Source organism: Myxine glutinosa, chromosome 5 (genome assembly GCF_964187855.1).
Source record: "Myxine glutinosa chromosome 5, kmMyxGlut1.1, whole genome shotgun sequence".
In the NCBI taxonomy this organism is placed as follows: Eukaryota; Metazoa; Chordata; class Myxini; order Myxiniformes; family Myxinidae; genus Myxine; species Myxine glutinosa.
In genome coordinates this window covers 95,816,639-95,842,615 of record NC_136265.1, presented here as the reverse complement: position 1 = coordinate 95,842,615, position 25,977 = coordinate 95,816,639, and the positions used below count along the sequence as shown (strand labels likewise).

The following is a 25,977-nucleotide window of genomic DNA, read 5'->3' as shown; positions in this document are numbered from 1 at the left end:
GGTAATGTCATTTAGAAGGATAGTTAGGATCAGAATCTCTTCGCACCATCTGCATCCACTCACCGAGGTGACAGGACTCCACACCAGGTTTTGCAAATGTTTGGATGGTAAAGACGCATCTTGACGTGGGGAAGACATTGTGTGTGATTCCATCCCTTCCTTCTTGGGAGGGATTGGGGACGAATTTGGTTTTGGGGAGATATGGGGGACAAGACGCAGACGAATTTGTAAATTGTGTAAATACGGGGAGGGGCAAGGGTAGTGTAGATTGACATGGGGGGTGACGAACGAGTAGGGACGAGCTTTCTCAGCTCGCTCTCCCGCGCCCTTCATGTCGCATTACCTTGTTTTGATGTGTACCCTTGCGCCCTTGCACCCCGCTTATCTCTGCTTTGTCTGCCTCCCCACTCATGGACCATGGTCTTTTGTGCGAGGGGAGTGTGCAGGTGCCCTGAAATGGTCGGCTGCACTCTTGCTGCCTGCACCCTGCTGCCTGCACTGATACACCATATGGACCACACGTTCTGTGGCCTGGCCCCCTTGGACCACACGTTCTGTGGCCTGGCACTTATGGACCACACGGTCTGTGGCCTGACACCGTTGCTGGGACAGACCATTGCTGCCAGCGGTATCTTGCTGGTGGACCACTGTTTTATGTGGCATCAATGCCCAGCAGTCAGACCACCTGAGTTGGCCCTGCTGGCCATAAATAAAAAAGCGGATGCGGTTTGTGCCCTTTTTATTAATTAATCCAGCAAGTAAGAAGATACAGCCAAGATCCATCGGCCCAGTGGTCAAGACCAGCACAAGACATCATCCTTTCTTATTTTTTAAATGTTTTTGTGCATTTTCATTGTTGGTGCTTTTCATGCATTTTATTTATTTATTATGGTGCATTTATTTAGGTGCATAGGGGTGTATGGTGTATTGGTGTAGTGCATTGCAATGGTATTATTTCCTCTTTTCAAAATTCCTTTTTCTTTTTCCCACAAAAGACAGGTCCTGGGTTCTAGTTGTAAATAATTAATAATAGTCTTGTAAATAACATGCTCCCCACCGGCTTTATGTGTAGTTTGAAAATAATTCCGTAATTCGGTTAATTGTGGGCGTGTGTCAGTTAGGTAGGACACAACGCAGCAGGTGGGACATATCTAGTGTTAAAACTGTCGCACTCAGGGTAGTAGGTTAAAAGTAGAGGGTAACCACACCTAAGTGTCACACTAATTGTTAAAAGATAGTCCTGACCCAGGTATTGTTTCGGCTCGGGTAGAGCCTGGCAAAAGGAGGGGTGCAGTGTTGCGGTTTTGAGAACCCACACTTGTAAATATGACATCATTAAAGGTTAAAAGGTAGCACCCCATAGGTAGGCCTCAAGAAACACGTAGGTCACCATAGGACGTCAGTTATTTCTTAGTATGTGTTAGATAAGGCCATTCCCAATAGTTGAATCTGCGTTGTGTCAAACAAATAAGAATAGGCCCTTTCGTTGATTCCGTTCATTTTGGCAGCCTCCTTTCCAAGCGACGCCATTACGCGCCCTACAGTCTATACCCCATCGGCTCTCCCAAATTGTTACGCTCCTTGGCCAGCAGCCTTTCGCTGCCCTTGAGCTCGCTCAACGCCGCCATAGGCCACGAGGTAAAGCCCGAAAAAGGAGGCGGAGCGCAAGAATGGAGGTGTGGCCACGTCAACCCACCATCAAGGCGGGGCCGGAAAGCCAACACCAGCCAACCAGGGCTGAGGAGAGGTCGTGTGACAGGGCGTGGTTTTGGCTTTGAGAGCGTTTGCTGGCTTGGTTATAAAAGCCAGCACACAAAGCCCTCAGAAGGACTTGGACAATTTGTGCTTTGCAAGAGGACTTGTGGGGAGAGCGCACTGAATGAGGACTTGTTCGGAGAGCGCACTTACGAAAGGACTGGCTGGGGGAGAAGGAATTATCGTGGTTGGAAGGACTTATTGGGAGAGCGCACTTTAAAGAGGACTCGCTGGGAGAACTTTGATGGTGAAGGACTTGTGGGGAGAGCGCACTGAATAAGAACCTACGGAGAAGCGCTCATTACGAGAGAACTGAAGCCTGTCACATTAGCAGCCAACGATTGGTATTGGAAGGAATTGCGCTTTGCAAGAGGGCTGCCTGGGCGAGCGCGTGGCACGCATTGCCAAAGACCGCAGCGTGCATGACATCGGGGAGGGGGTGCTTGGGGCGAGTAAGACCGGTAGCGCCAGTACACAAAGTACGTACGCCGATAGCCCAAGCTTACCCCCCCCCCCCCCCCCCGTCATTATAATTGTCCGTTCGTGTTACACTACGTGAAGAGCTGCCTGCCGGGTTTTGTCTGCTGGACCGGAGCCGGACTGGAGCCTGGACACCATCGCCGGACCTTCCACCCTACCATCTGCATCCCAGTGTGAGTCTGGAGTCTGAGATCGAATCTGAGAGCGATCGGGCCCGTGTCCAAGGGAATAGGATGAGACTGTTTAAGACTGCCCTGTGTACTTTTCCTTCCTCTTTCTTTCTTGTACATTCTTTCTTTTCCTCTTCTTACTTGTAAATAATTAATAAACCAATCTGTTCTTCCTATTTTCCTGGTTTCCTCTCAATTCGATCGTCCTAGTTTTTTCTCCATTGGGTAAACATGGCACGATTCGGAACCGCTATAATCGGGTCCAGTCACTGGTTAACAGCTCGGATCGCGGATTGCTATCCGCTCGGCATATCCCATCAATATCCGTGGTTCGAGCGGGAGTTATTTCCTTGCTTACTGGGTGGCATTAATAAGTAGGTCATAAGAAGTCGGCTGACAACCTTAGTTAACGTCGTCCGGAAGGAACGTCATAACTCCCGGATCCCGTCGGCCAGATAAAAGACAAGAGGATTAATCCCCCCTTGATAAGGGGAGAGCCGAAGTCGCAGATCCGCAACATTATGTTGTGACTAAAGTTTGCTCATGGCATAAAAACAAAATTAGGGTCCAAGTGGGTTTTTACCATGGGTCAAAGTGGGCCCAGATTTGACCCCCAAATTAGATGTTTGCTTTCTTCTCTGAAACTACGCACACCATTTTGATGAAACCTTACCCCAACCTTCACCACCCATGAGGTACCAAAGTTTGTCGACAGCATTAAAAATAAATCTGCGCCTTTGGGTGTCTACGGGGTGGTTGCCACACAAAATAGGTACCGTATTTTCCGGTGTATCAACCGCACCCATGTATCAACCGCACCCCCGATTTTCGACTTCAAAAAAATAATTTTAAAAATCAGATTTTCAAGGGGGAAAAAAAAAATCAGGAAAATTTAAAAAAGAGAAGAGAATAAATAAATAAAATGGAAAGCGAAATATGATGAAAGGAAAGAGAAACTGAAAACAGAGAAAGAGTGAAAATACATGAAAGGAGTTGAAAGAGAATTTTAAAAACATTATAATTATTCTTTCTTGCCAATGAGGGGCCCTGAAAAGGGCCGTTGGGTTTTGGCTCTTGCCAATGTGGGGCCCTGAAAAGGGCCGTTGGGTTTAGTCTCTAAAATCCGAAGAAGTCCTCGTCATCCGTTTCTTCAGTCAAATCCGAGTCGGGGTAGGCGAGATCCTCGTCGTCGTTATCCTCTTCTCCATCGTCGGAAAAGGGCCGTTGGGTTTAGGCTCTAAAATCCGAAGAAGTCCTCGTCATCTGTTCCTTCAGGGAAGACATTACGAAGATCATCATCCGAGTCTGGGTAGGCGAGATCATCGTCGTCGTTATCCTCTTCTCCATCGTCGGTCACTGCCACTTCATCCTCCCAGATGACGTCATCTTGAGTGCCATCAAGGGCATTAGATATGCAGCATTTGAGGAAGGCCCGCTCGATGATGGCTGCTGGCAACTCCTCCCAGACCTTCAGTATCCAGCTACAGATCGTCGGGAGGTCCACCTTCCTCATCCTCCCAGTCTTGGTGAAGGTCTTGTCCCCCGACAGCATCCACTCCGACCAACAGCGCCGCAGACCGTCTTTGAACGGCTTGTTGACTGAAACGTCTAGAGGCTGCAGCAGCGACGTCATGCCACCCGGGATCATCACCAGATCAGTGTTGAGCCCCCTCAGCGTTGACTTGGTCTCCTCTGTCTTGTAACAACGGAAGGCGTCGAGGACGAGCATGCTCCGTCGCCGCGAAAGCCCACCAACTCGTCTCCCCCACACGACGCGGAGCCAGTCATCTACCAGCGCTTGGTCCATCCACCCCTTGGCCTGGGCACGAACGATTACACCCAGAGGAAATTTATCCTTTGGTAGCGTCTTCCTCTTGAAGATTATATATGGCGGCAGCTTTCCCCCATCAACGGTGCACGCTAGCATAACCGTAACACGATCTTTCTCATGACCCGTTGTAGTGATGGACACCGACTTGTCACCTTTGGCCGAGATGGTGGTCCCTCGAGGCACATCGAAGGTCAGCGGCGTCTGATCTGCGTTGCCGATGTGGCTTAGGGGATAGTCGTGCTGCTTGCGGAACTTGATCACAAACTTCTGAAAATTAGCAGTCTTCTCTGCTATGTCATCAGGGAGACTCTGTGCGATGTGGGTTCGCCGGCGAATAGAAAGGCCATGACGACCCATGAACCTGTACGCCCAAGACGTACTGGCCGTGAAGTCATCGACCCCTGTTTCCCTGGCGATGAGTCGGGCCTGGAGTCGCAACGCTAGTGTCGCGATGGCGTGTCCCTCGGCTCGCTTCTCTCTCACCCACATTAGCAGTCTCTCCTCCAAGGCCGGCCACTGGGCTGCTTTGCCCCTCATCGCCTTCTTCTTCTTCGGCATCGTCTCCAGCGTCTGCTTGTTAGTCCGCCAGCATCTAATGACGGACTCATCGATTCCGAAGTGTCGGCCGGCCGCCCGATTACTAAACTCTTCTGCAAACCTGCAGGCACGGAGCTTGAAAGCTGCTGTGAATGATCGCGGTGCCATCTCGTGGTCTTGGTCAGGATAGAAGCGAATGGTGAATCTTGGTCTTGGTAGCTCGAACAGGATAGAACGAATGGTGAAACTCCCCGTTGACTTCTCTGTTTTATACATTCGCCCAGCCCATGCGGCGGCATCAAAGCCGACTTCAATAGGTTAGGCCAGATAAAAAAAAGTGGTTGATCGTCCCCGCCCGACCCTACGAAACACACCCGGACCGAAACTTTTTTTATTTTTTATTTTGAAAAAAATCATTAAAAACGATCTTTTCACATTCAAATTTGGCGCCGTTCTGCACCGCATGCGCAGTGCGTGCTGCGCAGAGCGTCGCAAGTGCCTCGGGCAACTTCACCCATTTTACGTTGGCCATTCATGGCGGCTATTGTGTGAGATTTTTCCCACTGAAATCTGTATTAATTCGTGCTAGAATCGGCTTGAAATGCCTATTGTGATCGCATCAATAGCCCGTGAGAGCTCTTCCAAGACGGTGAAGGACTGGTTTGCGTGCAATATCGGGTTGGATGTTACAATCTCGGACTTCTATGCAGAGTTCTCAGACGGCAAGTATGATGGGGATAGGGAGCCATTGCCTGACGATACACGCGGTACTTTTGTCAAAGTATTCGCCGGCCCCAGTAAAACTGACATGACGAAAGTTTCACCAGCTTGCAAAGTTTCTGATGTGACAAAGACTCTTGGCTCATTTCTCAAATTTGTGTTGGCTGCAGACACGGCCACGGATCACAGGATGGAACCCGATGAATGGAGAAATAAAATCATTTTGAGGAGAAAGGAGTCTTTATTTCATATTTTTCCATGTCAACAAAACTCAATGGAAAGTAGGAAAAAAATTAAAAAAAATTAAAATAAAAACCTCCCTCCCTACCCGAACTTTTGAGAAAAAAGGACGCTCAACAACTTTTTATTTTTATGTGGTCTTACCGTGGCGTTGGTTAGACAATAGGTACGTCATAATGTCCCATGCAAAACATCCTGTTTACCATGTTGACACTTTTGTTTTGTGACTTAATCCTGTCTTTATTTAGCACACTCTATTCACTATGTGACCTGTCATTCAAAGAGGACTCGTGAAAGTACACATTTTCACAAACACGCATAGAAAAATCAAATATTACAAACTTCAAACTTTCTTGTATTTTGACTGGCAGCAGTAATCGGCGTTGAACCTACCTTAGTAACGTAATTGACGATCATTCATCATTGTATCCCCGCAACCCCAAAGTAATATAAAGATTACGTCCCGTTGATATGACAGTTTTTCAATGCACACATTTTTCTGTTCGTGTATCAACCGCACCCCCTTTTTTAGGGTTTTCCCGTCGGCAAAAAAACCGCGGTTGATACACCGGAAAATACGGTATTTGCTTTCTTCTCAGAAACTACACATGCAATTCTGATGAAACTTGACCACAACCTTAATCACACATGTTTTACCAAAATTTGTTCCAGGCATTAAAAAAAAAAAAATCAGTGTCAAAGGTGGGCTTGCCCCCCAAAATAGGTATTTGCTTTTTTTCTCAGAACCTGCACATACAATTTCGATGAAACTTCACTACAACCGTTATCATCCGTGATGTACCAACGTTTATTCAAGGCATTGGAAAAATTGCGGTCTGAGGACGTACACGGTGTGGGAGGGTGGGATGCCCCCCCCAAAATAGGTGTTGTTTTATTTGTTTGTATAAAATCTTATGATGATGTTAGTATGATTCTACATGCTGCTCTGTCTTTTAGCAAGCATTGAAATTAGTTTTGAATACCTTTAGTCAGTGCAGTATACTGTTTACTCAACCAGGTGAGCACCAGGGGTATTGGCCCGATGTTTAAATTTTGGTTTGTGTGCAATAGACCAGAGAAAAGGTAACTTCTCGCGTTGGAAATCACCTTAATCGCTTCAGCAGTTATTTTGTGAGGTTGGGCAACAATTTAACGTTGCTTTTAGAAAGAAAGAGGAAGAGAAGGAAGGCCAATTTCATGATTTAGAGGTTGATAAATTGTGTCCTGCTTCTGCATTCACGGCCCTGCCCTGTATTTCTCCCTTATTGTGTATTCGCAGACTTTTGTGCGTGCAAGAAAATGTTTTCCACAAGCCGCGGGCATAACAGTTCTCAAAGATATCTTCCACCATCCACGCACAAAGCAGCTGGATGTATGCAAAAAAACATATCTTCCACGAGCCGTGACCATGAGCTACTTCTAGGTTTATGCTTTGCGGCTGTGTGGTCTGTGTTTTCACGGCTTTTCGCGGCCACATAAAAATATTTTAGCCGCGCTAAAAGCGAGCTGCGTGCCATGTCCCACCATTCACACCATAAACATAGCTTTGCGGCATCTCCCACCACCTGTTTAATACGTCATCCCCCGCGAGTTACTGTACAGGATGAAAACACTGCACCACATCTATTCGTGATTATTTATGTATGGAATGTGTCTAAAATAAGGATTATTATTATGAAACAGAACCCATCTTAATCTCCTGCCAGACTCACGCTGCAAGGTTGGTGTGCGCTTTAAAAGAGAACATTTAAACAAAACAAAGGAAAGGACATAAAATGGGTGGTTGTTGTTGTTCTTGCTGTTGTTGTATATCCCCGGACAGTTCTCTTGAAAAGGCCGTGGCACAGAGACAGCCGATTGATCTCCCAGGGGAGACCCAGAGATACGCCTCATCCAGGATGGTGTACCCCCGCTTTCATGACGTCAGGGCCATGACAGAGTTAGGGAGAGAGTTGTAGAGAGAGCGAGAGAGCGAGAGAGTGAGAGAATGACAGAGACAGAGAGACAAAGAGAGAAAGAGAGACAAAGAGAGAAAGAGACAAAGGGGCAATTCCACGACATTACGGAGTGACACTTTCGAGTCATTTTTGTGAACTTTGATTGCTCTCGCACAGCGATAAAGCCACCAGTACCGACTCTCTATATATTGTTGCGGATATGGGATTTGCATCCATCCATATCCGCTTGTAAATATTCCCCTATTTCCTCAATACTTCCCAACTATCCCCAATCCCCCATTCCCTAGTCCCATTTTCTGTAAACAACACTCTGTAGACCCGACCGCCCCCCATTTCCCCCATTAAATGTCGTGCCCAGGTTCACCGCATCTCATGTAAGACAACTATAGGACATCTTGCTAGTTATTCTTAGTCTATGTCAGTTAAGGCCTCGTTTCCATTAATTCTGACCCTTCGTTGCACCAGAATGTGATTGTATGGCACCGTTAGGAAGTTTAGGACCTCCCAATACCTCCCCGCAGCTCTTCCTCACGGTTCAGCAACAACAACAACAACAACAACAACAGCAACGGCGGCGGCGTGCACAGGGAGTGCGCGTCCTCACTCCGGCTTGGTTGGTAGGGGGTGTTGGGAGGGCATGAGGCCTTCCCAACGAGCCGCCATCGAACATGTGCTCGACGGGGTTACCAAATAGGGGCTCCCTGTCAGCTCCTCGTCAAGGGCGGAGCCCGGTAACCCCCGCACCCAATGGAAGCGGTGGACCGGCCCCAGGGGGCCGGAGCCAACCAGCCGAGGGCGTGTCACTCCCCGGCTGAGCATGCGCAGTAAGAGGGAGGTGACGTCAGATGCGCGCTGAGCTTGGAGCAAGCAAGACGTACCCTCCGAGCGCTGTGAGGCCTCCCCGCATCTTCTGGACTGGACCGTGCTTTATCCTGTCCCCGAGCCAAGGTGCACCTTGTGCTATCGACTACCTGTCCCTTCCTGCCATCAATCCCTGTGTAAGTCAGCCTTGTTCCGTTTGTCTGTGGTCTGTCTGGGCTAAGATAAGATTGTATTTAAGTGCCTATCTCTTCTGTGTCTTTACCTCACTACCGTGTAATCTACCCCCTTTTCTCCACCACTGTAATTATACCCTCCTCCGGAGGTCTTGAGAACTGTACCCCTTGCGTCGTTTCATCTATCCCAGTCGTTGTGTCCTTTCCATCATTGATTTAGCATCGCGCGATTTGGTCAACAACGGGCCTCGAATCCCACTCCTGACACCAGTTGTTACGGACGCGGTTTAGATGTTATTTTGACCGAGCGGTTGGTATGACCGCGACCGAACAGTTATTCCCCGACTAGACCCCGATTCCACCCAGACGTTGACCAAATTGCGCTATGCTAAATCAATGATGGAAAGGACACAACGACTGGGATAGATGAAACGACGCAAGGGGTACAGTTCTCAAGACCTCCGGAGGAGGGTATAATTACAGTGGTGGAGAAAAGGGGGTAGATTACACGGTAGTGAGGTAAAGACACAGAAGAGATAGGCACTTAAATACAATCTTATCTTATCCCAGACAGACCACAGACAAACGGAACAAGGCTGACTTACACAGGGATTGATGGCAGGAAGGGACAGGTAGTCGATAGCACAAGGTGCACCTTGGCTCGGGGACAGGATAAAGCACGGTCCAGTCCAGAAGATGCGGGGAGGCCTCACAGCGCTCGGAGGGTACGTCTTGCTTGCTCCAAGCTCAGCGCGCATCTGACATCACCTCCCTCTTCCTGCGCATGCTCAGCCGGGGAGTGACACGCCCTCGGCTGGTTGGCTCCGCCCCCCGGGGGCCGGTCCGCCGCTTCCATTGGGTGCGGGGGTTACCGGGCTCCGCCCTTGACGAGGAGCTGACAGAGAGCCCCTATTTGGTAACCCCGTCGAGCACATGTTCGATGGCGGCTCGTTGGGAAGGCCTCATGCCCTCCCAACACCCCCTACCAACCAAGCCGGAGTGAGGACGCGCACTCCCTGTGCACGCCGCCGCCATTGCTGTTGTTGTTGTTGTTGTTGTTGTTGCTGAACCGTGAGGAAGAGCTGCGGGGAGGTATTGGGAGGTCCTAAACTTCCTAACGGTGCCATACAATCACATTCTGGTGCAACGAAGGGTCAGAATTAATGGAAACGAGGCCTTAACTGACATAGACTAAGAATAACTAGCAAGCTGTCCTATAGTTGTCTTACATGAGATGCGGTGAACCTGGGCATGACATTTAATGGGGGAAATAGGGGGAGGTCGGGTCTACAGAGTGTTGTTTACAGAAAATGGGACTAGGGAATGGGGGATTGGGGATAGTTGGGAAGTATTGAGGAAATAGGGGAATATTTACAAGCGGATATGGATGGATGCAAATCCCATATCCGCAACAATATCATATTGTAAAGGAAAAGTTGCACTTTACAGAGATATTCATGGAGTTCCTGTAAGTTGGACCATTGTCAAGTAATTAACATTCAAAAACTGTGTTACGGAGTGACACTGTCTTTTCTCATTTATTAAACAATAACAACATTTCTTGAAAACTCTGCTCTCACAATAGTTATAAAATTGTAATGAAATACTGGGAAGATACACTAATAGTTGTACCTTCAGTACAGGGGTTTCAAAATTCCAGACATGACCTAATTACTCTGAAATAATTACAATAGTCCCGTTACGGAGTGACGAGTCAATTTTGAGATTTCTCCCAAAGCAACAAATCATTTCTAGATTACGCCAGACTTTCATTCTGAGCCCAGCTGACTTGTACTGGCGTTTCAACATCTAACACTTTAGAAAATAATAAAAATAAAAATCTGAACTGAGAAAATATACAATAAACATATACAAAAGTCAAGAAATAGACGAAAGAAATTGAGAACAATTTACGAGTGGATGACCAGAAACAAAACAAAGTTTGGAATTAATCAGTTGTCCACATCACAAAACTTCACATGACTGCCCTGCAAAAGATTCCCTTTCCCAAAGGACATTCAGCAAATACATAATGATTGCGATGGTCGAGGGATGGCTAAAGAAGGAATCTGACGACTTGGTTGGAATCAATCCAGCATTTATCTTCCACCTCTGGGAATGTATATGCCAAGTCAGATAGGCCTGCTTTTTGCAAAAATGATACTTCCAAACAACCATCATCTACGATCTGAGTCACCTGGCCAACAAGCAACTTCTTAGATTTTTTTGTGACATACTGCACAGTCACAAAGTCACCAGGGTGCACTTGGGGTTGACTGTCTGACCTGGGGTGCTCAGCAGGTGCTGGACTCACAGTATTTTGACATTCCAAGGATGATACATGGCACTCGGGGTGAAGACTCACCAATTCAAATTGTTCCGCTGTTGAGTACATATAGGCGCTCACAACATATTTCCTCTGTGGAAGTGTAAATTTATGAAGCAAGCAACTTTTATGAGCCTCAACCCTTATTCCTAGTCTGTGGGTGTTTTTTTATGGTTTCCATGCAAAACTTTGCGATCTCCCTGCAGTTGGCAAGTTATCTCCGGGACAGGCCCATATTCTTAGTATAAGGCAATGGCAGATTGCATATTGCCATGGTGAAATCATTTTTATGACTGAGGGTAATATGATTACATATGGGATGTTCTTTTGAAATAATATAATGTTGGATTTAGTATGTCTCATTGAAGTTCCATGAGTTTTATAAGTAAGATATTGTTTTTCCTTAGTATGGCTGACAGCTGACATCGCAATGTCTGAGTAAATTAGTATTCAGATCTGTCCATTGTTGGTGAAAGCTAATTACAATTGGTACTTGCTTGCAAAACTTTGCGATCTCCCTGCAGTTGGCAAGTTATCTCTGGGACAGGCCCATATTCTTAGTATAAGGCAATGGCAGATTGCATATTGCCATGGTGAAATCATTTTTATGACTGAGGGTAATATGATTACATATGGGATGTTCTTTTGAAATAATATAATGTTGGATTTAGTATGTCTCATTGAAGTTCCATGAGTTTTATAAGTAAGATATTGTTTTTCCTTAGTATGGCTGACAGCTGACATCGCAATGTCTGAGTAAATTAGTATTCAGATCTGTCCATTGTTGGTGAAAGCTAATTACAATTGGTACTTGCTTGCCAAATGCGCTCGGTAAACAAGCTTTCTTTGTGACTGTGAATAATCGACTTAGTACGAATGCAAATACTTGGTAATTATTTGCAGAGTCGAACAATGGGAGTAGATAATCCGCTCTGCGCTGAGATAATCCGCCCTGCGCTGACCATTGTAAAGACAGTCAGCGGACGCTTTTTCTTTTTTCTTACTTAGGAGTCTATTTAATAAACAGTTTTATGGAATTGTTCGCGTCCTCAGTGGAATCTTTCAAAAGAACGATAATTAAACATTGAATCGAAATAGCTTATTAGTATTTGATAAAGGTTGGTCTAAAATATGGAAATAACTATAAAAAATCCATGCAGGCTAGTTCTCTCCGGTTCTCTGATATGTGTTCATACCTCTTACTTATGAGGAAAAGATGCATTTGCAGATTGGAAAGGATGTGATTGTCATAGCTACTGAGTGACCTTTTATTAAATAAGGACTTTCTTATTTCTATGCCTGTTTGTATATTTTCTAAATATTAAATCATAAATGTCCCTGCAATGGCATTATAAAACGTCGCTGCAACGTTTACGCAACGTTATGAATGATAGTGCCTTGGTGCCAACCAGTCTGGAGCAGCCCATTCTTATCATCAAAGGATCTGAAAATGCAGATCTGCTCCCAGTGAGGGCACTCCCATCCCAAGACTTCACTTGACCAATCACATTGTATCCTCTGATCCTCGCGCCCTTCCACCCAAACTTTGCCCAACCAATCCTATTGCTCTCCTCCCCTCTCTTCGCTCCTCCCCCCTCCACTTGTCCCCTCCCACCCAAACTTTGCCCAACCAATCCTACTGCTCTCCTCCCCTCTCTTCGCTCCTCCCCCCTCCACTTGCTCCTCCCACTTGAAATTGCATAAGAATCAGAAACTGATGTCCAGTTAGTAGGATTAGCACTGGGTCTGTAAGATGTTGGTTTGCTGTACTTAGGATGTTTTACTTGGCTGGTCGATTCGGTATGTTTACACTGTATGTTAACTGTACTCTATGCATGCTGGTGTTTGGTGTGGCATTTCTTTGTGCATCCCTACTGTACCAGGATTTTACTTGGGACCTTCTGTGAATCTTGAAATGTAATTTGTGAATTGTAATATGGTTTGATATAATAGGCCATGGGCCACATATGGTCCACGAGCATCCCCCCCACCTCTAAACCAAACCAACTTTTTTTGAAGCCCAGAGGCATACTAAACACGATTCCAAATGTTACCAAGAAAAATTTAGGGATGCAATGCCCATTTCGGCTCAACAAAGTAGGGTACCCTCATAATTATGCCGACGCTCTCCGACGTCGACCGAACTTTGACTACTGATTATAATCTTCCACCAGAGGCCTCAAATAGCTCCTATTTCAATATATGATATACCAAATGAAAGATTATGAGCTGTTCTTTTTGAATATGTGGTAAATGAAACTATTGGGACAACTAGTTAAATAAACAGCTCTGCGGAACACAATAATTCAACCCGCGACTGCTTCTTCAATGAAATATTGGTATTTATTTCACAATCAGATTTTTTAACATTTATTTACATGGAAACTTTTCAATGTTGTATTAATCTCTTCATCGTGTATTACATTTGCTTTCAGGCGATACCTTCATATTTTTTCTAACAAGAGCCAATCTGAAATAACAGCCATTTGAATGTTTTAGATTCAACGTTTTGGAACGTTAACATGTACTATATTAACAATCCAGTTGCACAGCAATACCTATATTACATAACGTTTTTATATGCATATATACTAAACTGATTTTAAATTTCTTTTGTTGAGAATACAAGATACTAAGCAAACATGTTTATTTATTTTAATCAATAGTTGTGACTCTATCCAATATGGCCATCACATAGTGCCAAAAATCGCTTAACCCTCAAAGCTTTGACAAAGAGAATGTACACATATTCTGCTAAACAGCGATAGTACGAGACCAAAATGATCCATGTAGCTAATCCACAGCTGAGCTGTTTTCCCTAGCTTTCCAGATCGAACTTCACTGCAAAATTTGGCATATCGCTTGATGTGCTCAGTGATGCTCTCGTCAGATAGAACTGCGTTCAGGTTTTCCGCATTTGGCGAATCAATCAAATGTGTTAGTCTATCCCTTGAGTCATCAGGGAGACTGGTCATCAGAAGGTCAGCATTGTCCTGTTTGCTGAACTGTTCCATGAGTAGTCGTTGCAGTGACTCTAACATGACCTTGTGGCAATGCATTGCTCTTTCATAATGTTTTCCAGTCATCACACCTGTCAGTGAACCAGAACCAATCAACCCAGCTTCTAGCAGGATATCAGACAGACCAGAGCCAAACATCCTCTTGCCGATCACTTTCAGATATGCGCAGGCGAGATGAAAGGTTCCAATCAACACGATGTGTCTCTCGTATCGTATTGGGTTGTTCCATATCAGGGGGAATGCCTTCATGCATACCCCCAAGTCGAATGTGGTAATCACATAGTGTTGATCGACTTCACTGGTTGCCTGCTCAGAATACCGAAGGCATTCCTGTACAGTCTTGTACTCTGTTATCGGTTCAGCTATGACTGGGTAATAGTCGATAGTTGTTAGACTTCGAGGAACTGTTCCTGTCTGCGACAGGAAACCATTCCAGCTTGCAACCTGTTGCTCATCTTTGCATCGATTTCTCAGTAACACCCAGAGGGTCTGTAAATTCATTGATTCTTCACGTGCTTGAACAGCACCAGGATATGTAAGCTGGTTGATGACAAGCAATGGACTATTGCGACGTGCCACGTAACAGTCTGCAAGAGAATCCTGTTTCTTCAGCGTCATTGATCGTTGCTTGTTCTTTGGTAGTGCTGGGATTTCTGGTTTTGAACCACCTGTCTCAGATCCTTCGATATCTTGGAGCATGATCCCATGAGCAGTGTGGACAGAGGACTTGCCAGTCATATCATTAAGCAATTGGTCAAAGTTGTCGAATTCTGAGTGAAATACACTGGGTGCTGTGGGTGACCTTACGATCTGACTTGACAGCATTGAGGATGTTTCAGTCACAGCCTCAGCCAATGCTGTCTCGAGCTCCAAAGAAAAGCTGTAATTCTCACAATGACCAAGACGATTTAAGAGTGTTACTAGCTTCTCACTCCGAAACAGGTGCCGAAGAGTCATACACAGAAGTATGTGCTTTGGGTGCTTCCATGATCCATTTGTTGCCGCTCGACAGAGGTCTTGACCTATTGACTGAACAAGTCTATGAACTCTTGCTGATGTATGAACTGCTTTGCCAGTTATCGCATAGAGTAAGAAACGTTCAATTTCTGCTGGAATTACTATCTGGTTGTTGGTAAGGTCTTGAGCTGTTGGTGGCCATTTGACCTCTGTAGAGTTATTGTATGCCTCTTGTATTGACTGGTGCATTTGTGTGCCGACAAGTGCAACTGTGTCTTCTGAAGCTAATTGATAGGCTTTTCGAACAGCTGAATCGACATTAATTTGAGTATTGTATACCAAGTATGATTGGAAATCTCCCATTTGACAAAATCCCAGGCTCCTTTGGTAAGCATCATATTTCTCGAGCTTCTTCTTGAGGTTGGTGCTCCTGAAGTTGGGATTCGGGTGTGGACTGTCCTGAAGCCTATTGGTGTAGACCTTCAGCAAGACAGATAGCTTCATAATTTTCTTCTCAGCAATAATTTCTTTGCCAACCACTTTTGTCACTTCTGCCATTGCCATCTGGTGAGCTTTTTCTACTTCACGCTGTCTCTCTTGTTCATCAAGTCGATCACTTCGCCATTTTTCAGGGTTCTGTGTGTATCTGTTTCGACATGACCTGTGAAACTTTGCTTCACATGCAAAGAGGTCATGCCCCCTGATGCGTAAAAGGAGAGTTTCATCATTTCGCACCTCTGCTACATCAATGACATGTTTCCAGCCTTCCCGTTCAAAGTCTATGAGGCCTTCGGTTGTCCAGCTGCCTTGGATTTTTACTTTCTTTCTTGCTTCTGATCTGCAGAAGATACAATCAGCATGGAAGATAATGTGATCACTAGATGATCGGCGGGTTGATCGGGATTCTGGCAAAGATGATGTTTCTGCTTCTTTTAAGCGGTTCAGATTCATCGTAAAACGTTGATAGCATTCCCGGTGAAAACCATGCACTTCTTCAATAATGTCAGGTAGTTTTCTGCATGATTCTTCAAGTCGATAGGGTGAATCTTGAGGTTCAGCCATTCTTCTACGCTTGATCTCCTTCAACTTTTCCATCTTCAGTTCCGGATCCTTTACATTCGTCATCAGCTGTATTGGTCCATACTTCAGCCCTGGTACGTGTATGATGCAAATGGGTTCCGTGTCAGATGTACAATGCTTTCGCTTCTTGTGGGATGTCGAAGCCATGGTTAGATGCACGGTTCTCCAAGTATAGATGTCAGCATCGCAGTCTAAGTCCTACTCGCATCTGAAAGTACACATAAAATAAGAATTAAAAAAGCAGTTACTATTTTGCTTAAGTTAATAACAGGGGTTATTTATCCATATATCAAGATATCCATTATTTATAATTAGTATAATCTGCAAATAGAAAACTTAAATATGTAAATTGACAGCAGTTAAACTTAATTAATTCAAATGGTTGTTACCTGTTTTCTTCCATATTGAGGAGAGATCTTAACTATGTATTTAAAACATTCATTTGTGGAAAATGAATCTGAAATGCAACTAAAATAGGCATGGGTTACATATTCATTTCTTTTAGTGACAATCCCCATAGTTGTAGGAGAGGGCACTGTCATGTCACTTTTGGTGGCAAATTTGGATTTTGCTAGCTAGTGACAATTTTTCTTGTGATCTAAAAAGTGAATCAATTAATTACAATGCATATAAAAACATTACGGGATCATGCCGATGGGTATTGCCTGCATAACTGGATTCAATATAGTGCATGTTAACGTTCCACAACGTTGAATCTAAAACATTCAAATGGCTGTTATTTCAGATTGGCTCTTGTTAGAAAAAATATGAAGGTATCGCCTGAAAGCAAATGTAATACACGATGAAGAGATTAATACAACATTGAAAAGTTTCCATGTAAATAAATGTTAAAAAATCTGATTGTGAAATAAATACCAATATTTCATTGAAGAAGCAGTCGCGGGTTGAATTATTGTGTTCCGCAGAGCTGTTTATTTAACTAGTTGTCCCAATAGTTTCATTTACCACATATTCAAAAAGAACAGCTCATAATCTTTCATTTGGTATATCATATATTGAAATAGGAGCTATTTGAGGCCTCTGGTGGAAGATTATAATCAGTAGTCAAAGTTCGGTCGACGTCGGAGAGCGTCGGCATAATTATGAGGGTACCCTACTTTGTTGAGCCGAAATGGGCATTGCATCCCTAAATTTTTCTTGGTAACATTTGGAATCGTGTTTAGTATGCCTCTGGGCTTCAAAAAAAGTTGGTTTGGTTTAGAGGTGGGGGGGGGATGCTCGTGGACCATATGTGGCCCATGGCCTATAAAGGTTATTGTTCTTGCTGTGTATTTTCTGGCAGACAGACAGTGTTGTCCTCCTCGGGAATTAAAATTTGTGACTCTCTTCTGACATCGAATTTTTTGGTTCATCTATTACATACTACTGTTGGAAAATATCCCTAACACCTCACAGGTTTCACACAGTGTGTTTGGTGTGCTTTCGGAAGCGACGTCACTAACTGCCAGCGCTCATCCACTTGTGACTGGCCCTTCTGAATGTCTCCTGCTGCGATGAATAAAACTTCGATCTTTTTGCACTGTGCCGCTGCTATGCGGAAGAAGGATTCTGCATCAGATACAGGATCCCCAGCCAGATTTGCCAACCAAACTCTCCTCTTTACCTCACCTCCTATCCCATCAACAGCGCCCTTGCCGTGAGATGTGGCAAAGAAATTCCAGGATAATTGAATCTTGAACAATTCTTGAAGGAATGTTAGATTGGAAAACAAGAATTTCTGTTTAAATTGACTGGCTGCCCCATCTGAAAAAAAGTCAATCGCCCTAATCCTGGGGTTGCGCGATATCAGTGTGGTGATGATATTAGACAGGAAGGTATGAACAGCATATTTGCCATGCTGGAGGTCATCGCTAACAATAACGAAAGACTCGGTAACATCAACATCAATCCAGGCGCACACTGTGAATAGAGTGACTTGGGACGTGGCTCCAATGAGCACTCTGGATTTCATTCTGTTCTATCGCAGCATAGTTCTCCGCAAAATCGACCTGGACGACAACGCGATCACCATCAACTGCCTACCTTCTATCTTCAAAGAAGTAGCTCTGCTTCCTCTTGATGAATGAGTGCAAGCTGAAGTATGGAAGTTGTTTGCATATCTCATGCAGGGCATCCTGAACAGTCCCATCTTTAGCTGCTTTTGTGGCCCGCTGCTCAATTGTCTCCCACTGAAACCACGTCAGAGGCAGGTTAGCTGTTTCGCCGTCGACAGAATACACTGTGGCAAAGTTGGTATGACATTCCTGACATTTTCCTGTCATGCAGTTGTCCGAATCCTGATCACATACAATGCTTCCAAGGAATTCACGAAAGTTGGTCAAAAGTCCAGGTACACGAGATGACAAGGCCTCCAATAGGAGGCGCATGTTTTCATGATATCTACAGAGGCAGACATTGTGCGGAAACTTTGAATTGAGGCATACATTGGCTGGACGAAGTGCTGCGAATTTGGAGAAGCCGATTTTGATGTTTGGATATTTCTCACAAAACAAACTGTATGCCTCTCGTATTGTCATCATTAGGAAACTCTTTTGAACCTTGTCCTTCCATTTCCCAGTCTTAATGACCACAAAGTCTTTCTTCCCTGGCAACATCCATGAAATATCGGGCTGCTCATAAATTTTCTTAACAGCATCACTAACATCAGCAGGAACTTTGTGCTCAGGAGCATACTTGCTTTCCGTGTGAACTTCATGTCGGGTAGGTTCGTTTCCGACAGCAAGCCGTCTGATAACAGCTTTGCGTTTCCTCGGTGATTTCGGGAGGGCCCCTCGAGCTCGTTTAACAGCCTTGCCGATGCTGGAGCTGTTCTTGTCAGCAGGAGACCGAGAAGTTGGAACAAGACTGTGTTTTTGCCCTTCGCCCGACATCTCTGCTGACGCGCACGTTCACTTTCCCTTGCCTTCGCAACATCAGCAGCACGCGCCTCTCTCTTGCGTTTCACATCCAGCTCCCTGCATTTTTCCTTGTGCCCGTCTCGAAAACGCTTTTGTCGCTCGGCAGCAGTCAATGGCATCCTTTCTGTAATATGAATGCATCGACAAATTATCCATATGAATTGCACCGTACCCTTCTATGAATCATCTAAAAGATCATGAAATGTTTTAGGCCACAAAAACTGACAGTAGAGGTTGTAAGTGGCTTCACTCAGCTTGTCCACTGCAAAGTTGGTGGTCCGCGGTGGGGCGGCGATTTGTCTCGTTTTCCTCTTAAGACGCGTATCCGCAGGTGACAACAGAGGTGTAGTTTGTACTCACCGATTGCTGGATGTAAACCGATTTCAAAACCGCTCAAGATGATCTCGCGTAAACTTGAAACTTGTCATACGGAAGTAAAATCTGGCACGCAATGAATTCTGGGACAGCTACTCTGCCGCCACCTTTTTCAGGCTGAGTTATTAATTGTTTGACGGAGTGACAAGTTTTCTTTTTAATTTATTTTTTGTAGATTAAAAAAAATAATTATTATACTGTTCAATGATTGGGTGGTATAAGTTCTTAATGACCCTGGATTTATTTGGTTTTTCATCCACCAGTTAATGAGAAAAGTAAACAAATGTCAAATTTTCGTTATGGAGTGACACGTCACGGAGTGACATCTGACTCCTAATTTGAGTGTTAATTAAGCATAGGACAACTCATATTTTTTTCAATTGGTTTTGAAATAATCTTCATACAGGTAGCTTCTGATGGATAGCATTTGTTGACTTCATACCAATGGATTGAGAGACGAATGAATTAATAGTTATTTGCATTAGCGAGGGCCAATTTTACTGCACTTTTCAGTAGAATGACTTCATTAATTGCAACGAGTGATGTAAGCCAACAGAGCAAGCCAACTAAATGATCTTTATATTATCTGAAAGTACATGTTTTCAGCTTTCATTTGGTACATAACATGAACGTTTTCAGTCAAATTTAAAATTTGACCTCTGCGGACCGTTTCTCGTGGAATTGCCCAAAGAGAGAAAGAGAGAAAGAGACAAAGAGAGAAAGAGACAAAGAGAGAAAGAGAGAAAGAGAGAGAAAGAGAGAAAGAGAGAGAAAGAGAGAAAGAGAGAAAGAGACACAAGAGGTAAAGGGCTGGTCCATGGGTACCATTCGGTATTCTGACCGTGACCACGCTGCCATGACGAATCCGAGCAGCAGGGAAGAATGGGGAAGATTTGTTCCCCAACTTGCATTAAGGGGGGGTGGGAGGAGGGAGGGTACAACCACGATGAAGAGGTGTCCCCGATAGTTGGACATAAATTGGGTTGCAAGGAATGGTGGTTTTTCCACAAAAACAGGATGGCACAGACGACAAAGGTCCATCGATTACACACACGACGCACGTCGATTGCATGATCAGTCATCACACTTTTACGAAACAAACACGAAGGAATTACTGATGTTATACGAAACAGTTTCTCCCAAGAGGGCCATTTTTCTCTGTCACCTCACTTTTCCATGAGCCAAGATCATATATAAACATCTGATATATAAAACACAATGTTAGTTTGTGTATTTGTACAGGTGTCTCTGCCCCGCCATAAGGGTAGGTTTGGAAGGCCAATCTTTTAACACGAATGTGTGTTCACTGCTGTCTATTTTTGAGGATAACGAAAAATATTTTCCATAAAGAGTAATTTTGTCTTTTATATTGGAATTGTAGACGGTGGCTTGCAAACCGAGCCTCAAGGGCGGTGTACGGAAGCGTCTTTTTAAATAGCAATAAATACAAGGGAGGTGAAATTTGCCGCATGTAATGTGCAACATGCGCAGATTAAAACTAGTGTTCATTTATGTGTGGAGGATGTCTCATAAATAAAGAAGACATAAGCACACCTGACACAAGGCCGAAACTTCAGACAGTGGCACACTCACGAGACTGACCCGTCAAATAAACTGTTCCATCCCTGGTGTTGGCTTAGCGGTTAGGGTGCCGGCTTGGGAACATAGGATCCTGGGTTCGAATCCCGGTCGATCGCTGAATTAATGCCAGGGGGGTTGACTCAGCCTGTCATCCTTCCGAGGTCGGTAAATTGAGTACCAGCTTGCTGGGATGAATGATCACGGTGTGTACCCCGATTTAGAATAGGTACACAGTATCCCTGCGCATCGTAAGAGCGTGACCAAGGGTTGGCGTCAGGAAGGGCATCCGGCCATAAAAACATTGCCTCAAAACAGGGAACCATGATTGTCGTGGGGCCCGCAAGGCTAACCCCCGCTCTAGCGGGGAAAATGGCCTTAAAACGATCATTCAATTCATATTCAACCCATCATTTTTGATGGGATTTTTACTCGTAAATCAATAAAAACTGTGCAATTAAAGATCAATAAGATACCAACATACAACATGGTATATTATTGTTGGGATAATGACAAATTATCATTTTAAAATGATTATTACAATTTAATTATCTTTGATAGTTTAATTCAATTTGTTTTATTTTATTATAAAAAAAAAAATTATCATTAAAATATTTATTAGAAGGATAAAGAAAAGGGGATAATGGATGTTTTAGAAATTGATCTGCCAACGTGGTTATTTCTTTAAGCAATTAAATCATAACACAGGGTTTTTTTTTTCGTGAACGCGAGAATTCATCATCAAACTTTACAAATCAAAATGTATAGACATTGACAGAAACCTTCATGGGGATGGTTCTTGAAGAAAGAAGTTTCAGAGTCATTTGGTTCTGGAAGATACGGGTGGGCATCAATGTCGTGCTCAGTTTTCACTTCCACTTTCACAAAGAAATCTGAAAAAAGTAACTTTTATTAAATGCAGGCAGTTTTGTGTCACATGCACAGCTGGTTCCACATTCCAAAAATAAATAAATAAATTGAAGATCTCAAATAAAGATTTGAGATCTTCCTTGAAGAGAGAAAATAAAACATTTCCCCATAGGAATAGCGTTGTGTCGAAACATTGCGATATCAAAGCATCACGTTTAGTAAAAACTCCCTCGATGTCACTTGATGCTTCCTACCCAACCACAACTTCATTGGGAATTTCACGACCAGCCAAAATCAAAATCAACAAAAGATTGTATGTTGGGAATGCTGGGAAGGCGGACGCATGGCTTGCGGACTTCCTCTCTGGTCGTAGTCAACGTGTGGCTCTGAATGGATTTCTTTCATCTCCCCTTCCTGTTCTGGCTGGAGTTCCCCAAGGTAGTGTTCTGGGCCCTGTGCTATTTCTGGTCTTCATCAATGACCTCTCCGACTCTCTGGAAAATCCTCTCTATCTCTTTGCTGATGACCACTCTCTGCCACTCCATTCCTCATCCCTCAGATCGGCAGTCTGCAGCCTCCTCACTCTCTGCAGACCTGGACAAAATCACAGACTGGTCAAACAAGTGGAACATGTCTTTCAATCCTGACAAATCTCACACTCTTACAATGTCTCTCCAAAAAGACCGACTGGAAAACCCTCCCATCTACTTTCTCAACAATCCTCTCCAAGAAGTTCCGTCGCTCAAGCTTTTGGGTCTCACTATCTGCCATGATCTTTCTTGGGAAAACCACATTTCCAAGCTGGCCTCCAAAGCCAGTCGCCGACTGGGCATCCTCCGTCGCGCGAAGTCCTTCCTTGGCACACCTGAGCTCCTCACCACATGCAAGGCTTTCATCCGCAGCTCAATGGAATACAGTTCTCCCCTCTGGGCTGGTGCTCCTGCCTCACACCTAGCTCGGCTTCACGCTGTTGAAACCAAAGCTTTCAGAATCATTGGAATCTCCTGCGATGAAGCTAACTCCGAGGGCCTTTCACTCACTCACCGCAGGCAGGTTGGTGGTCTTTCTGTCTTCTACCGACCCCTCTCCGGCCTTGCTCCCCCAGCTCTCTCTGTGGTCTGTCCCCCCAATATTCCTTCAGGTCGCACAAGATCTGTCAGCAACCCTCTTATGGTTAAACTGCCAAAATCTAGGCTCTCTGCTCACCTTCACTCTTTCATTCCCCTTTTCTCCCACCTCTGGAACAAACTCCCCCACTCCCTTCAATCCCAAGAGAGAAAGAGTGCTGTTTGTAAATCCCCATGTGCCCTTCTCCCCTCCCCTTCATTTCACTCTCATGACAACACTGCTGTTCTAGTTTCGCCCTTTCCATTTTATTATCTTCCATTCTACTCTTTGTCTTCCACGAGCCTTTATCATATTTCGAAAAAATAAAAAAAACTCGGCACTAAACAAACACATGTCTCATCAGAAGTGATGAAGATCACACAACTCACCATTCGGCTGGTCGCTTTGCTCTTCTTCCAGACCAGAGGAGTTGACATCCTCTATTTTTATCTGCAGAATCTCAGGAGATCCTTTCCGATCCTCAACCTTCATTTTACACCCGAGCAAAGGCGGCTGTTCCGATTCTGGCAGCACATGACAGGAATCCTTCCCACAGTCAACTTGAGCATACATGGTGGGTGAACCTTTAGAGAAGCAAAAAACATACCACTCTTACTCTTCCTGATATTTACTTCATCCTGAATACCTCGATCCCACACAGTACCTACATGTTAAATACCTCTGCACTTGAGACCCGATCCTCTGCTTAAATCAGTTATAGTAACTTAAACGTTCATCACACACATACGGTGAATCCTGGGACATCCACAAAAATACATTGTACATGTTGCAGGCTTTTTGACAAAACTGTTAATTGCATTATATTGTTGCGGTTTTTAGAACCCTCACTTGTAAATAATAATCCCTTGTAAATAACTCCCTGTAAATATTCCCATTTGGTAAAGGTCAAAGGTCGCACCCTAGTTAGTCCATATTGCAACACGTCAGGCACCATAGGAACTTCTCCAGTTATTGTTCCCCGTCGCACCGCGGAGCGAAAGGGGCCTATGGCTTTCCCCTCCGTCTGTGTGTCCGTCCGTCCGTGCGTGCGTGCGTGCGTGCGTGCGTAAGCGAAGGACCACATTCGAATTTGGTGTGTGGGTGCAACCCATGTCAAAATCCAAGATGGCCACCACCACGTATGCCTGATGCCATGTATGTCTGAACCTTGTGAGCTGAATATCTTGAAAAACAAGCATTCTGAGTATTGCGCTGCAATACATGTCCCCTACCAAAGTTCAAAGTGCCATAACTTTGTCAAAAATGATCGAATATGCAAATTTATGCACGGTTGATGATGGTTTTCAAACTTGATCTGAGGTATGCTGAGACATGTGTGTCACGCCTCGCCTCGTTGATAAGCCCGCAAGGTCGCTCCGTGGAGCGGCCTGCACGTATTGCACTGTGTGAATTATATAAATTATTACCAACTCACGGTCTGAGGTACTAGCGATTCAAGAGATATCCATTTTTTTATGGCACATTGGAGAAGCCAATGCGAGGTTTCTTCTTCCTCAGTTTGTCACAACTCTGTCAAATGCGATCGAGTTAAAAAAGTCAGAATTTGACCAAATCTGTTTTATTCGTTTGTTAATATACCTCAGCTATTGACAAATCTTAAATTAGAATTTTATTTGAGGTTAAAATGACCACGGCAGGTCATGTCCAACGATGCTTTCAGTCTGTGCATGTGATAAATAATTAAATCCGCACACTTTACGCCTCTTCCTCTTCACGCAATAACAACTTATAGCTTCCAGGCCGTACATCCAATCATCTTGAAATTTTGCACACTTGTTACTCTTCATAACTACTACTACAGTATGAAGTTTCACGTCGATCAATAAAGCGATTAAAGAGATATCCATTTTAAAAATATTTTCGTTTAATTAACGATATCTGCCAAACCACCTTTGGCAGATATCTGCCAAACCACCAAACCACCTATATTAACGATATCTGCCAAGTTTCCCCTCGATTGGATCAAAAATGAGGGAGGGGCTCGGTTTTAAAGGTTCATGTTTAAAAACGTCATAACTCTGAAACCATGTGACGCATGACGTCATGCTCGCTGACTTTTTTGTTCGTCATGGGTATGCGATTGTGCCTGCAAAGTTTGGCCTCGATCTGTTCAGCCGTTGCAGAGAAAAAGGGGTTTTCGTGTTTTCACGAAAAACAATATGGCGCCCGAACCACGTGACCTGTGACGTCATAATTACCATTCAAATCTTCTACAGACCGAGTCCCTCCTATGGTGAAAATTTGATCTCAATCGGTCCTATTATTGCAGAGAAAATCTTTTTAAAAGGAAATTAAAACTTAAAATGGCACTGAGTTAAGGATCATCAGAATTATCAGAATTCCCAAAGTTCAAAGTGCCATAACTGTCAAAAATGATCGAAACGTCGTGAAATTCGAACTTGATCTGTAACTTATCATGAGGAAACGATGTGCCAAGTTTGAAATCATTAGCATTAAGCGTTTAGAAAAAAAGTCCGGAAAACTGTTCTTTGCGTGACGGACTGACGGACTGACGGACTGACGGACTGACGGACTGACGGACTGACGGACGGAGGGACGGCGTGCAAACCTATAGTCCCCTCCGGTGTACACCGGTAGGGGACTAATAAGCGAAGTACCAACTTCTAATCTGGTGTGTGGGTGTATCTAGGCACAAGGAAGAACGCTATTGAAAATTGGGTCGCCACGTCAAATTCCAAGATGGCCACCTTGCGTCTTCCACTTTGTCAACTCGCATCACTTCACCGACGGGGGACCTAGGCGTAACGCTTGTTTCATTAGTATGTGTTTCAGGTAAGGCTCTGTTTCCAATAGTTTGACTCTGCGTTGAATTAATCAAACAACATAGGCCCTTTTCAATCCCGTTCATTTTGCGGCTTGGCTCCCTCCAAATTGTATTACGCGCCTCTGCCAGCCGCAGCCGCCTCAGCGATCGCTCCAAACGCCATTAACCATGCGGTCAGAGTGGAGAAAAAGGGGGAGGAGTTATCAGAGCGAAGCGTAGCCCTGTTAAGGGCGGAGTCGGTGAGCCCTCGCGAC

General features: G+C 44.5%; 1 protein-coding gene and 1 long non-coding RNA gene across 3 annotated transcripts in view; one reads left to right on the top strand and one right to left on the bottom strand.

Moving 5' to 3' along the window:
* The window catches only part of LOC144891992 (uncharacterized), a 707,648-nt gene that overhangs the window by 509,051 nt on the left and 172,620 nt on the right, over positions 1-25,977 (top strand). The gene's annotated exons all lie outside the window — the stretch shown is intronic.
* LOC137427340 (uncharacterized) overlaps positions 13,334-25,977 on the bottom strand; it is a 62,304-nt gene continuing 49,660 nt past the window's right edge. For both annotated transcript variants that reach the window (XM_078777121.1, XM_078777120.1), the window contains exons 2-4: positions 23,307-23,501; positions 21,723-21,833; positions 13,334-16,277 (exon numbers count right to left, since the gene is read on the bottom strand). In XM_078777121.1, the coding sequence (XP_078633247.1) occupies positions 13,724-16,216 (2,493 nt within the window). In that variant the 5' untranslated portion in view covers positions 16,217-16,277; positions 21,723-21,833; positions 23,307-23,501 and the 3' untranslated portion in view covers positions 13,334-13,723. The remainder of the gene's footprint in view (positions 16,278-21,722; positions 21,834-23,306; positions 23,502-25,977) is intronic.